Genomic DNA, 12,106 nt, shown 5'->3' with positions numbered 1-12,106 from the left:
GAGCCTTCTTGACCAGCTTGGAGCAGTTGGTCGTCCAGGTGAGATCCTCGGAGATGTGGACTCCCAGGAACTTGAAGCTGCTCACACGCTCCACAGCCGTCCCCTTAATGTGGATGGGTGGATGTGGGTCAGCATTCCTCCTGTAGTCCACGAATGATACACCTGACTCATCCTTCAAGTCCGGGGAAATGAAGTGCGCATTTCCAGCCGCATTTGGAATTGGGACAGCCTTCATCACGTCGCTGTGGTGTAATCAGCCTCCAAATGGGGTCTCAAAATTGTACCAAAAAACTCTGTACCTCCCTCCAACCACACACTTCTTCGGGTTTGCCATCAGCACTGCCTGCCTCAGGGAATCCAGGACCGTGACCAACCACTGCACATGCTCCACTGAGGTATCACTATGAATGATGACATCATCCAGGTAGGAAACAGCATGTGCAGCGTGAGGACGCAGCTATCGCTACAGGAGGTACTGAAAAATGGCCGGGGCTTTAAACAAGCCAAACGGAAGTGTGACGAATTGGTACGAACCACACAGAGTGGAGAAGGCTGTTTTTGTCTTTGGACTCTGCAGACAAGGGAATCTGCCAATCAGCTGCGTTTCAAAGTGGTGCTCCATGAGAGTCGTGCACACGGGCAGGGGGGAGAACACATCTGTAAAGCGCTGTTGCAATGCAGGAACATCTGCTTTATTGGAATGTGTGAGATGTTAATCACAATGCATCTTAAACACACTCTCTAAAAGCGTCATGCCCACAGCATGTTTTTGAGAAAAATCAAATATTTTGGTCCTTGAAGATCATTTCAGAGTTTTTAACGAGCTGCAGGAACCCTGTTCTGTGTGAGTGGAGAACAGCCAAGTCGCCTCCTGTGATAAACCTCCACATGTACCACTGAAAACAGTTAAATTAGTTTGAATCTGAAATCATGGCTCAAACTAGTTGTTCTGAGACCGTTTCTTCATTTTCACACCAAACTGTTTAATAAGACAAACTTCACACAGAGTTCATCAAATATAACTAACACTTTAATATTATCAGGATTTCATAATACAAACTTCAAATCATCAGGAAAACAGCTGCAGAACATGTGGATCAAAATGAATTCATTAAAAAACCAACATGTGGACTGATGTGTGCTGCTGTTTATAACTTTCAACATTTCTTTGCTGCCACTGTGAATACGAATGTGGTCTTTGCCTAATTAAATAAAGGTTACACTGACTCACTGCTTCATCTTCAGGTACAAACTGGCATTACATGGAAGTACAGCCCAAAACCAGTTTAGCTTGCTTTTCTTTTTTCTGGACATAAAGTCACAATAGGTGTTGTTTCAAAGCTGGTGGACAGATTTAGTTCATTTTGGAGGTTTTAAGAGCAACTGCTGTGAAAACATTTGTAGTTTTGGGAAAAAATGATTTAGGGGAAGATTTTACCACAGCAAAAGATTAAATATGAATGAAGGATTGAAATTTAACTGAGGTAACACATAAAATGAATACAACTACTAAACACTACTGTGTCCTAAGGAAACAAAGATTAAAATGTAACAGGGATAACATTTTAGAGAATTAAAATCCCTAAAAGGAAAAATAATAAACTTGATATACATATCTATACATGCAGCTTCCTAAATGTAACATTCAGGATTATTCACTGCAGGTCCAGAAATCAGAGCTACCTCATCAGATCCAAGTGTGGCATCAGCTGACACTCTTTACAGGAGATTCCATCTGAACTCTGTGGAGCCTGATCTCAAGGTTTTTAAGTCTGAGCCTGAAACCAGAAGAGGATCTTTCTCTCTCTTCAGATTCATTGTGATCCAGTGATTTCAGTCCTGCATGATCAGGCTGATGTTTGCACAGAGCAGATAATGAAGTGAATGTTTTTGCACATTGGTAACAGTGAAACAGTTTATTTACAGCGTGGGATCGTTTGTGTTCGGAGTATGAACTGAGATTCCTGAAGCTCTTGTCACACTGGTCACAGCTGAAGTTCACTTCCATGTGTGTACGTTCATGTTTGTTACGATGACCTGATTGTGAGAAGCTTTTCTTACGGTGGATTCCCTTATGGTTTTGCATTGAGCTCACGTCCAGTGGTGAAGGATGACCCACACTGGTCACAGATGTGCTTTTTGACCCCACTGTGGAAGAGTTCATGTATTTTTAATGTACTTGGTGTGTGGAAGCCTCTCCCACATTCTTTGCAGTAGTTCATTTTGTCTCCAGTGTGACTACGTTGATGTGATTTTAGGTCCCGTTGATGATTGGAAGTTCTTCTAAAAAGATCACAGAAAAATGCTTTCCCTACACCACAGTGACGACAGGGTTGAGAAATGGATCCATGTGCTTTGCTCCACTTCTAAACAAAGACATTGTAAGTCAGGGAATTCCTTCAACGTTTTTATCCTGAACGTCGCCTGAAACAAAGAGCATCTCTGCCAACGTCCAATTACATTTTACTGTTTACATTACAACACTCAGCTTACTGAGAGAAAATTAGTCTTCATTTTTCCAAACAGTTCATTCAGTATAACTCCATAAGTTTACTGATCAGACTTGTTCCAAACAATCAGGTTAAAATTACAAGATAAAAAAACTAAATACATCCTCACAGTAACTGCACTTGTAGAGTTACTTTCTGGTGTGGATCTGTTGGTGTTTTTTCAGCTGATATGGAAATTTAAAAGACTTTCCACACAAGTCACAGCTGTAGGCTTTAAATCCACTGTGGATGACTTGGTGTGTTTTTAAGCTTCCAGCCTGGGTAAAAGACTTTCCACACAGGTCACAGTTGTACGCTTTAACTCCACTGTGGATGACTTGGTGTGTTTTTAAGTCTCCAGCCTGGGTAAAAGACTTTCCACAGAAGTTACATCTGTACGCTTTGACTCCACTGTGGATGACTTGGTGTTTTTTTAGGCTTTGAGCCATGGTAAAAGACGTTCCACACAACTCACAGCTGTAAGGTTTAACTCCACTGTGGAAGAGTTGGTGTGTTTTTAGGCTTTGAGCCAAGCTAAAAGACTTTTCACAAAACTCACAGCTGTAAGGTTTAAATCCACTGTGGATGAGTTGGTGTGTTTTTAAGTGTCCAGCCTGGGTAAAAGACTTTCCACACAAGTCACAGGTGTAAGGTTTAACTCCACTGTGGATGACTTGGTGTGTTTTTAGGCTATGAGCCAGGGTATAAGACTTTCCACACAAGTCACAACTGTACGCTTTAACTCCACTGTGGATGAGTTGGTGTGTTTTTAAGTTTTGAGCCTGGGTAAAAGACTTTCCACATAACTCACAGCTGTAAGGTTTAACTCCACTGTGGATGAGTTGGTGAGTTTTTAGGCTTTGAGCCCAAGTAAAATCCTTCCCACACAAGTCACAACTGTACGCTTTAACTCCACTGTGGATGAGTTGGTGTTTTTTTAAATTTTCAGCCTGGGTAAAATCCTTCCCACACAAGTCACAGCTGTACGCTTTAACTCCACTGTGGATGACTTGGTGTTTTTTTAAATTTCCAGCCCGGGTAAAATCCTTCCCACACTCATCACAGCTGTATGTTTTCTCTCCCTTTCTTCTGTGAGGTTTGTCGGCCTCCTGAGAGCGCTGACTTCTCGCTCCATGTTGGTCCTGCAGTGACAGAGATACAAACAGAGGCAATGAGTGAAATGCAGTCGTGGAACAAACTGAAACTCCCTCCATTGGTGGAATCAGACATGTAAACAAAAACACATTGTAGGTGTGTTACCACCACCTTCTGGTGACAGTATCACATTACAATGATGTGCTACAATGAGAGTTGTAATGAAAATGACATTATTGAAGAAATATTGATCATCAAAGAAACTCTTTTACTTCAGAAAATAATTTGAGTTCAACTGATGATATTGTTGTTTCAATGTGTGTAGAGAAAATATGATCTTTGTATTTTCTTGTAACTTGTGTGGTTTTTGGTTGTGAATAGAGCTGGGCGATATGAGATTTTTTCATATCACGATATGTTTTTTTCATTTCAGGCGATAACGATATCTATCACGATATAAGCCAAATAACTATATTTCTAAGATTTAAATGTGCCGTTGCTCACAAGTAAAATGTGAAATAATCAGCAGCTTGTTTTTATTTAAATATTTATTTCCCATAATAAGTTCAACAGGGTAGATGTACTTAAGGAACATGAGACTTTTTCAGATAAATAAAGGCAAATATTGCAAACTACACAAAAGGCAGCCGCTAAAGCGTTTAAGTTTCAAAATAGAACAAATGAAACAGACTAAATTGTCAATTCCACTTAGAAACAAAATATTAATTCTAAAAATAAATCTTAGTTTGTTTTACAGAAGAACAGACAAAACTGACTAACTTTTGTCAATATCAAATAAACTGAGAACTAAAAGGAAATTCTCAATCTCTCCTTGTTGTATAGCTTAGCTTTTCAAACAGTTTTAACAGTTACTTTAGTCTGACAAAAACCAAATGACGAATTAACGCTTCCAGTCAGAGACTGAGGCTACGTTCACACGTACACAGGTATTTTTGAAAACGGAGCTTTTCCGTTTTCGTTTTAAAAAATAATCCCGTCCACACATAAAGGCAGAAATGAAGGAAAACGCTGCTATGAACATGCCAAAGCAGCAGGTGGCGCTAGATTCCTAACCGTGCAGAAATGTTGGCCAATCAGAAGTCTAGAAGCCTCGGTGGGAAAAAGTAAACAAAGCTGCGGCATAGAAGCAGAACCAAGTCGTATGTGTGGACGGACAGTAACTGTGTGTATATGTAAGCATTTAAACACTGCAGAGAGTAGAATTAACAGTAACAGTATTGTAGAAATTCATTTCACCGAAACAATAACGTGGCGCACAGTGTGACGCATGCACCCGTTTATTGTATTTCCAGACTTGCTTTCGGCACAATTTACAGTGCACGCTACTCTGTTTTTTGTCAGACTTGAAATAGCCGAAATACCTTCACACTACGGAACTTCTATGGCTCTTCCGTTCGACAATCTCTCCGGCATTGGAACCATCATCTGTTTTCTCTTCGGTCACGCTCGGTTGATTTTTCTAGTCGGCACACTCATTTCCTCCATTACCCGCTGGCTGCTTCCCAAACGAACACACGTGCGGCTTGGCACTTGTGCTGTACGTAACAAGTCACGCGACGTGACGCTGCGTCTGTGATTGGCGAGGTCTATCGCGATAGTTTAATTTCTCTATCGAGTAAAAGTTATATTGCGATACATATCGTTATCGTTCTATCGCCCAGCTATAGTTGTGAATGTAGATTCTGTATATATGGAGGAGCCCAGGATGGAAAAAATAAAGCTGCTGTTAACAGGTTTTTAAAAACCAACCAGCTGTGCACACAGTTTCAATAACTGTGTAACTGTGATGTTCTTCTCACCTTTTGTGTTGGAGTCATTGTTTCCTCTTTAGTGGCTGAGCTGAGTCCAAATGGCTGAAATTGTTCCTCTGCTGCACCACCAGACTCTTGTCCTCCTGTTACTCAGCTGGGACACAAAAAGTATATATTTGTATTTTATCCCTGACAAAAAGAAGCAGAGCAAATAAACATGACTAAACTCCTCAGTGACAACAATACCTATGAAGCTTCAAGGTGAAACCCCAGAAGCAACTACAAAAAGAAAGTCATCAGTTGCCTACAAGAACTTGAAAGGGAAAAACCTCTGACCCCCCCTGTAGATCACCACCTTTACCCAGGGGATGCTACACCCTGTATATATGGACTTCCATAGATCCACAAAGACGGAGTCCCGATCAGTCTCAATGGTAGCAGTATAAACTCAGCCACCTACAACATTTCAAGCACCTCATTACCATCCTAGCTCCCCTAGGATTTGTGGTAAGCTTTTCTTTGGCTGTCACTTCTTCACCCTGACCTGTCTTACTTGGCTCAGGAGAACTAAAATATACAGTGGGGCAAAAAAGTATTTAGTCAGCCACCGATTGTGCAAGTTCCCCCACCTAAAATGATGACAGAGGTCAGTAATTTGCACCAGAGGTACACTTCAACTGTGAGAGACAGAATGTGAAAAAAAAAAAAAAAATCCATGAATTCACATGGTAGGATTTGTTAAGAATTTATTCGTAAATCAGGGTGGAAAATAAGTATTTGGTCAATAACAAAAATACAACTCAATACTTTGGTGGTAGCTGACCAAGCATTATTCATTTAGTATTATACACTTGTTTTAGAGCAATACACACTGATCGTCTTAATCAATGTGGAAGTCCTTGTAGTTGCAATGTTGTGTCTCTGCAGGGGACGGATGGCTCCAGGAGATGGGGGGCAGTCAGCGTCTGCCCTCGGGAAGGAGACAATGTTATTTTTCTGTGTTAAATAAAACTGTCAACATTGATTGTATAACACCTGTCATTACGCATGAAGGGGCGTTCTAATACCCTGATTTTTACAAAACTATGGAGATGTGTTTTTTGTGATGAGATCTGAGGCTGTCTGCATACAGTTTCCATCTCCCACGTGTGTGACCATTAAAATCATCGTTTGACTTGACCCGGCCGGACCAGTGTTGTTATTGTGGTGTTTCTCTTGTCTCCATCCCCAATATTTTGAACCATAACATCTTTGTTGGCAATAACAGAGGTCAAAAGTTTACTATAGGTCTTTACCAGGTTTGCACACACAGTAGCTGGTATTTTGGCCCATTCCTCCATGCAGATCTTCTCGAGAGCAGTGATGTTTTGGGGCTGTCGCCGAGCAACACGGACTTTCAACTCCCGCCACAGATTTTCTATGGGGTTGTTGTCTGGAGACTGGCTAGGCCACTCCAGGACTTTCAAATGCTTCTTAGGGAGCCACTCCTTTGTTGCCCAGGCGGTGTGTTTTGGATCATTGTCATGTTGGAAGACCCAGCCTCGTTTCATCTTCAAAGTTCTCACTGATGGAAGGAGGTTTTGGCTCAAAATCAATGACAGTAACGTATTCTGAATACTTTGGATTACTTAATATATTATCATGCTTTTTACAACAACGTGAATGTACTATTGCTGTGTGATTTATTACTATTACTGAAGGTCCGCGACTCCGAACTGTACTAAAGGGACCTCTAACTAATACGGCGGGGTCCCTGTCGGCTTGTAGCCGAAAACTAGCTTTACTTTGTTGTGTGGGTCAACTTTTCTTGCGAGAGACAGAGAGAGGCGTTGAAAGGCTGCTCCAACGGAACTTATTGTTTTCGGAGGAAAACACGAACACGGTGTACAGTCGAGTCTTAATAGCTTACTTACAACTGGGCTCGTCAGGCACTCTTCTTGGCTGAAGTGGTTATTATTATATTTACATGCTTCCAGCTCCCGTTTTTCCTCGATGACAACTCGTACCTTTCCACTCCCCTTTTTCTCCCTCCTCGCACTCACAGACCCATAACGTGTATGGCAGTGCATTCTCCCTGCAACACGGTCACCCAGGAAACACACAGTCTCAGAGAGAGGGAGAGCGCGTCGCCCTGTAACCATGGCAACCGTAACGCTGCCGCCTGGAACAACAGAACGTAGCTGTCAAACAAAACCCAAACAGTCCTGACCCGCGACAATATGAAACAGGAAAGTACCGCAGTGTAATCCATTTATTTCAACAAAGTAACTGTATTCTGAATACCACCTTTTTAAACGGTAACTGTAACGGAATACAGTTACTCATATTTTGTATTTTAAATACGTAACGGCGGTACATGTATTCCGTTACTCCCCAACACTGCACTGCAACATACGAGTGTCGTGTGTTCATGAAAGAAACACGCTCTCGGGAGCTCATAATCATCATCCACCTTCATGTTGTTCCTCCAGGTGAGTGAGTAGAGTTGAGTGTGTGTGTGATCAGAGGTGAAGCTGCTTCCTTGTTGTTGATGTTTGTTTGTAAAGATGTTGTTGATGAGACTTTGTAGAAAGCAGCTGGTCTGAGTGATGTGATCAGAGTGGATAATGTCTGACAGCAGTTTGAAGAGGAAATGGATTCTGTTCTGTTCTTCACTCATCACCTACCTGACAGCTGACACCTCACACCTGTTTCTCACCTGCAGGTCAGACAGGAGGACACACAGATGATGGAGGTAAGGATGAAGAAGGGAAGAAGGATGAGGGAAAGAAGGAAGAAGGGCAGAAGCATGAAGTGAAGAAGGAAGAAGGGAAGAAGGAAGAAGGAGAGAAGGATGAGGGAAATAAGGAAGAAGGGATGAAGGATGAAAGGAAGAAACCTGAAGTTAAAACAGAAAATGGCAGGAAGGGTGAAGGGGAGAAGGATGAATCTATTGCACTGCAAGCTTTACCTGTTCTTCTTGTTGCTGCTGTTAGTGTTTTTTTTCTCATCTAAAAAAACATCAAAAGAAAACCCCAAAAAACAACAGAAGCAGAGTAAAAAACGATAAAACGTTCTGTTCATCTGGTCTCATCCAAGTGACTTCTTCAGTCTCAGCTGACTGCAGGTTTCCCCAACATGGAAAAAAGAGCTTTGTTATCCAACCCTGGACCATCACCAAGTTATTAGTTCAGGTATGTGGATGACACCTGGGTGAAAGTCAAATCTCAGGATGTACCACTGATCACATGAACTTTGTGGACCAACACATCAAATTCACCAGGGAGGATATGAAATATCTCAGAGGGGTCAGGGGTCAAGAGCTGAACTCTGAGTCTCCTGCTGCTGATCCAAACTCTGTGTTGACACCAAAAGTGAAGAACATGCTGATCATCATCTTTAAACCTCACAGCAGAACTGTGGGTCAAATCATCTGAAAACACACAGAAATGAACTTTCCTGTGCTGCCTGACAGTGACTCTGAACTACAGTCTTCAGGATGTTCATGAACACAAAGTAAAACTGTTACAAACATGTATGAATTAGTGCTGTCAGCGTTAATCTCTTTAAAATGACGTTAATGCCATAACAGCATTAACGCAGCAAATCTCTGTTAGTGGTTTACGTTAAGTGTTAATCACACTCTAGATCTTGTTTTAACATATGGCATAGAAACTGAACAACAGACACACACAGTGATATTTGAGAAGTGAAATTAAGTTTATTGGATTTACAGAAAGTGTGCAAGAATTGTTTAAATAAAATCAGGCAAGTGCATAAATTTGGCACCACAAAAAAAGAAATGAAATCAATATTTACTGTATATCTGTCACGGTTCTGGGTCCGTTGGACCCAGTATTTTGAGTTTATTATGTTTTGGTTTAAGTTTGCATCAGGGATTGTTCTCTTGTTCTCTTGTTGTGTTAATGATGTTTATTATTGGAGTTCCATGTTTCTGTGTATTTGGGTTTAAGATGCGGGTTTAGTTTCATATGTCATTTCCTGTCTGTCTCTCGATGTCGAGCCTGCGTGTGATGTTTTATTGTGAAGGTCTGCGTCTCATGTGAGTGTGTTCAGTTTTACCTCTGTCTTGTCTTACTGATTGTTCCCAGCTGTGTCCACCACCTGTGTGTAATTCCCGTGTTTCTCTGTGTGTATTTAAGTCGTGTCCTCCGTCATTGTAGTTGCTGGTCCGTCTGTGTATCTACCATGTCTCACCCGTGTGTTCTTCCTGCTGTCCATCGTCATTCTCCTCTGCTCGTTCTCATTCAGGTTTGTGCTCTGTAGTTTAGTTGTTCTCCAGTCTAGTTTATTTCGACCTCCGTTTGCTGTTTGTCCCTATTTATTTCATGTTCAATAAACCACCTTCACACCCGCACGACTGCCTGCGCTTGGATCCTCATTTATTATTTTCGCACGGCTCTCCTCACTCGCCGTGACAATATCAATATGTGTGTCTCCTGTATGATATATTTAACTGACATTTTTTATTGTAACAACCAATGATTTATAGAGGAAAATAATGACTATTAACAAGGTTGCCCAAACATTTGCACCCATAGGAACATAGTGAAGACCAATTATTTAAGAGCATAAAGAGAGGTTAGTTTATTTTGGAGGCAAGCTCCATTTATTAAGAAAATTTAAAAAAGGCAGGAACGCTCTTTAGAGGTTTGTGGGTGGCGCAGAGCCATTGTGAGGAAGTCACTCGGACTTCAAACAGGCTATTCTTTTTGGCTGCCAAGACACAGCTCCCTTTGCCGAGAAGTGGGACATGAACTTCTCCCTCACCAGGACAGCCTCTCTGGAGGAGTTTGTTGCTGCTACATGACCCAGGCCTTGCAACGGCTCCACCACAGCAGGTGCCACACCCCTCACAGCAGGTGCCCCTCTCTCATCCAAACAGCGCAGAAAATTGTGGAGAACACACGTTGCCTTCACACACTTCTCCGCAATTTCAGGAAGCAGCTCCATGGAGCGCCGATACAACCTCCACTGTGAGGAGAGGATACCGAAGGCACCCTCCACTATCAGCTGGGCTCTGGAAAGGTGATAGTTGAAGATCCTCTTCTCTAATGGGAGGAGGCGTCCTGGGAAAGGCCTCATGAGTTGCTGCCACAGTGGGAACACTTCATCAGCCACAAAGACAGGGCTGGGCTCCACGGTGTTCTCCACCAGGTAGAAGCTGGTCAGGAGGCACATGGAGAGTCCCTGCCTGAAAAGCCTGACCAAAGGTGGAATTGGCCAGAATACCCCCAACAGAAGCTTAGAACTGAAGAAGCTTTTCGGATGAGAGGTGAAACGTCTTCAAGCAACTTAAAGTCCAGACGCTTTTCTTTGCAAGCTCCTTTTAATGAACCAGTGTGAAGAAAACAGGTGAGCACTCTTGCTAAAGAGCTAATCACCTTGCACAATGACAACCATATTGATCCACAATTCTCTAAAGGTTGGGTTGTTTGTTTGTCTGGTTATTTGTTTCTTTGAGGTTTGGCTTTTCATGTATCAGGTTTTTCCCCTCAAGCACCTGCTCATGTTCTGTTGTCTCACATAGATTTTCACATTCCTGTTCAGGCCATGTTCTTGTTACAGTTTTCATGTTTTAGGGTTTCCCAATTTAGATTTCCGTTTTAGTTCTCACCCCCATTTTCTTGGCCTGGGACCCAAAAGTTAGTTTTCTTTTTTGCGCTAGATTCTTAAGCTGCAGGTTTTATCTCTCCAAACAAAATTGACTGAACCAGCAGCAAAAGAAGATCCAAACTACGCTTGACATAAACATCTTCATTAATTACGTCTCTTACTTGCTGTTTTACCTCCACCACTATAAAACCACACTTCATGCACAACTCTCTCTCAGTGTTTCCCATTCACTTGCTCATTACCTACCAGTCTATTGTTGCTTACAGCGCTGTCGGCCGCTGTGTTTTGTTTTTTACTTAAATGACTTCCAACAAGAAAGCCGCATTTCTGGTGTTCAATACTGAAAAAATTTAAACTTTTAAAAATGCAGAATTGCTAAATCCTTAGCTGTAACCTTTGCTCCTCTTCACTTTAGCAGCATCAGGTAATGTTCATATTTTGATTTGTGGTGTTCTTCAGTTTTTGTTCTACTGCAAAATATTTTAAGGTTATCTGCTATAGGTTGAGATGTGGATCCAACAACACTGGACATTATATTTCTTCATTTCCATTTAATACTCGTACAGCTGCTGTTATTGTTATGTTATGTTATTGTTATATTTCTTCATACATTCTTATATATTTCTATACTGTGTATTGTGTATTTTGTTGTACAGTTATTTTATTTTCAACTTTAACTTATATATTTTATCTTATTCTTTCCCAGTTAAATTTACCCTTCATTCTAATTTGTGTTGTACAGTTATTTCATTTTTAACTTAAATTTTTATATTTTATTTGATTCCTTTCTAGTTAAATTGACCCTTTTTAATTTTCATATTTATTTCCCATCTTAGCCTTTTCTTTTTTCTTTAGATCACGAGCAGTTGTGTAAGCATTTCACTGCATATCGTACTGTGTATGACTGTGTATGTGACAAATAAAATTGAATTTGAATTGAATTTGAATTTGGATCCAAGTGCAGGACACTGAGACGGAAATGTAACTGAAAACCTCAGCTTTATTGCTGGCACCAAACAAAAACAGAAACCAAACATGAAAACACAAAGTGGAACGCACAGGCAGGATCTGAGGGTACGACTTGACACTGAGCAAGGGCAAACACAGGGCTAATATACACAGGGACGTAATCAG

General features: G+C 41.3%; 1 protein-coding gene across 1 annotated transcript in view; it reads right to left on the bottom strand.

Moving 5' to 3' along the window:
- The window catches only part of LOC146635088 (uncharacterized), a 163,370-nt gene extending 157,948 nt beyond the window's left edge, over positions 1–5,422 (bottom strand). Inside the window, exons 1-3 of the mRNA XM_085344554.1 lie at positions 5,405–5,422; positions 2,643–3,631; positions 2,096–2,148 (exon numbers count right to left, since the gene is read on the bottom strand). Coding sequence (XP_085200680.1) covers positions 2,096–2,148; positions 2,643–3,631; positions 5,405–5,422 — 1,060 coding nt within the window. The remainder of the gene's footprint in view (positions 1–2,095; positions 2,149–2,642; positions 3,632–5,404) is intronic.
- Between the last annotated feature and the right edge of the window lie 6,684 nt (positions 5,423–12,106).

The sequence above is a fragment of the Diplotaxodon limnothrissa genome, linkage group LG3 (genome assembly GCF_057381915.1).
Source record: "Diplotaxodon limnothrissa isolate DT_005_m linkage group LG3, D_limnothrissa_male_GT1.1, whole genome shotgun sequence".
Lineage (NCBI taxonomy): Eukaryota > Metazoa > Chordata > Actinopteri > Cichliformes > Cichlidae > Diplotaxodon > Diplotaxodon limnothrissa.
Note: the sequence above shows the minus strand (reverse complement) of the source record. Positions and strands in the feature narration are given on the sequence as shown.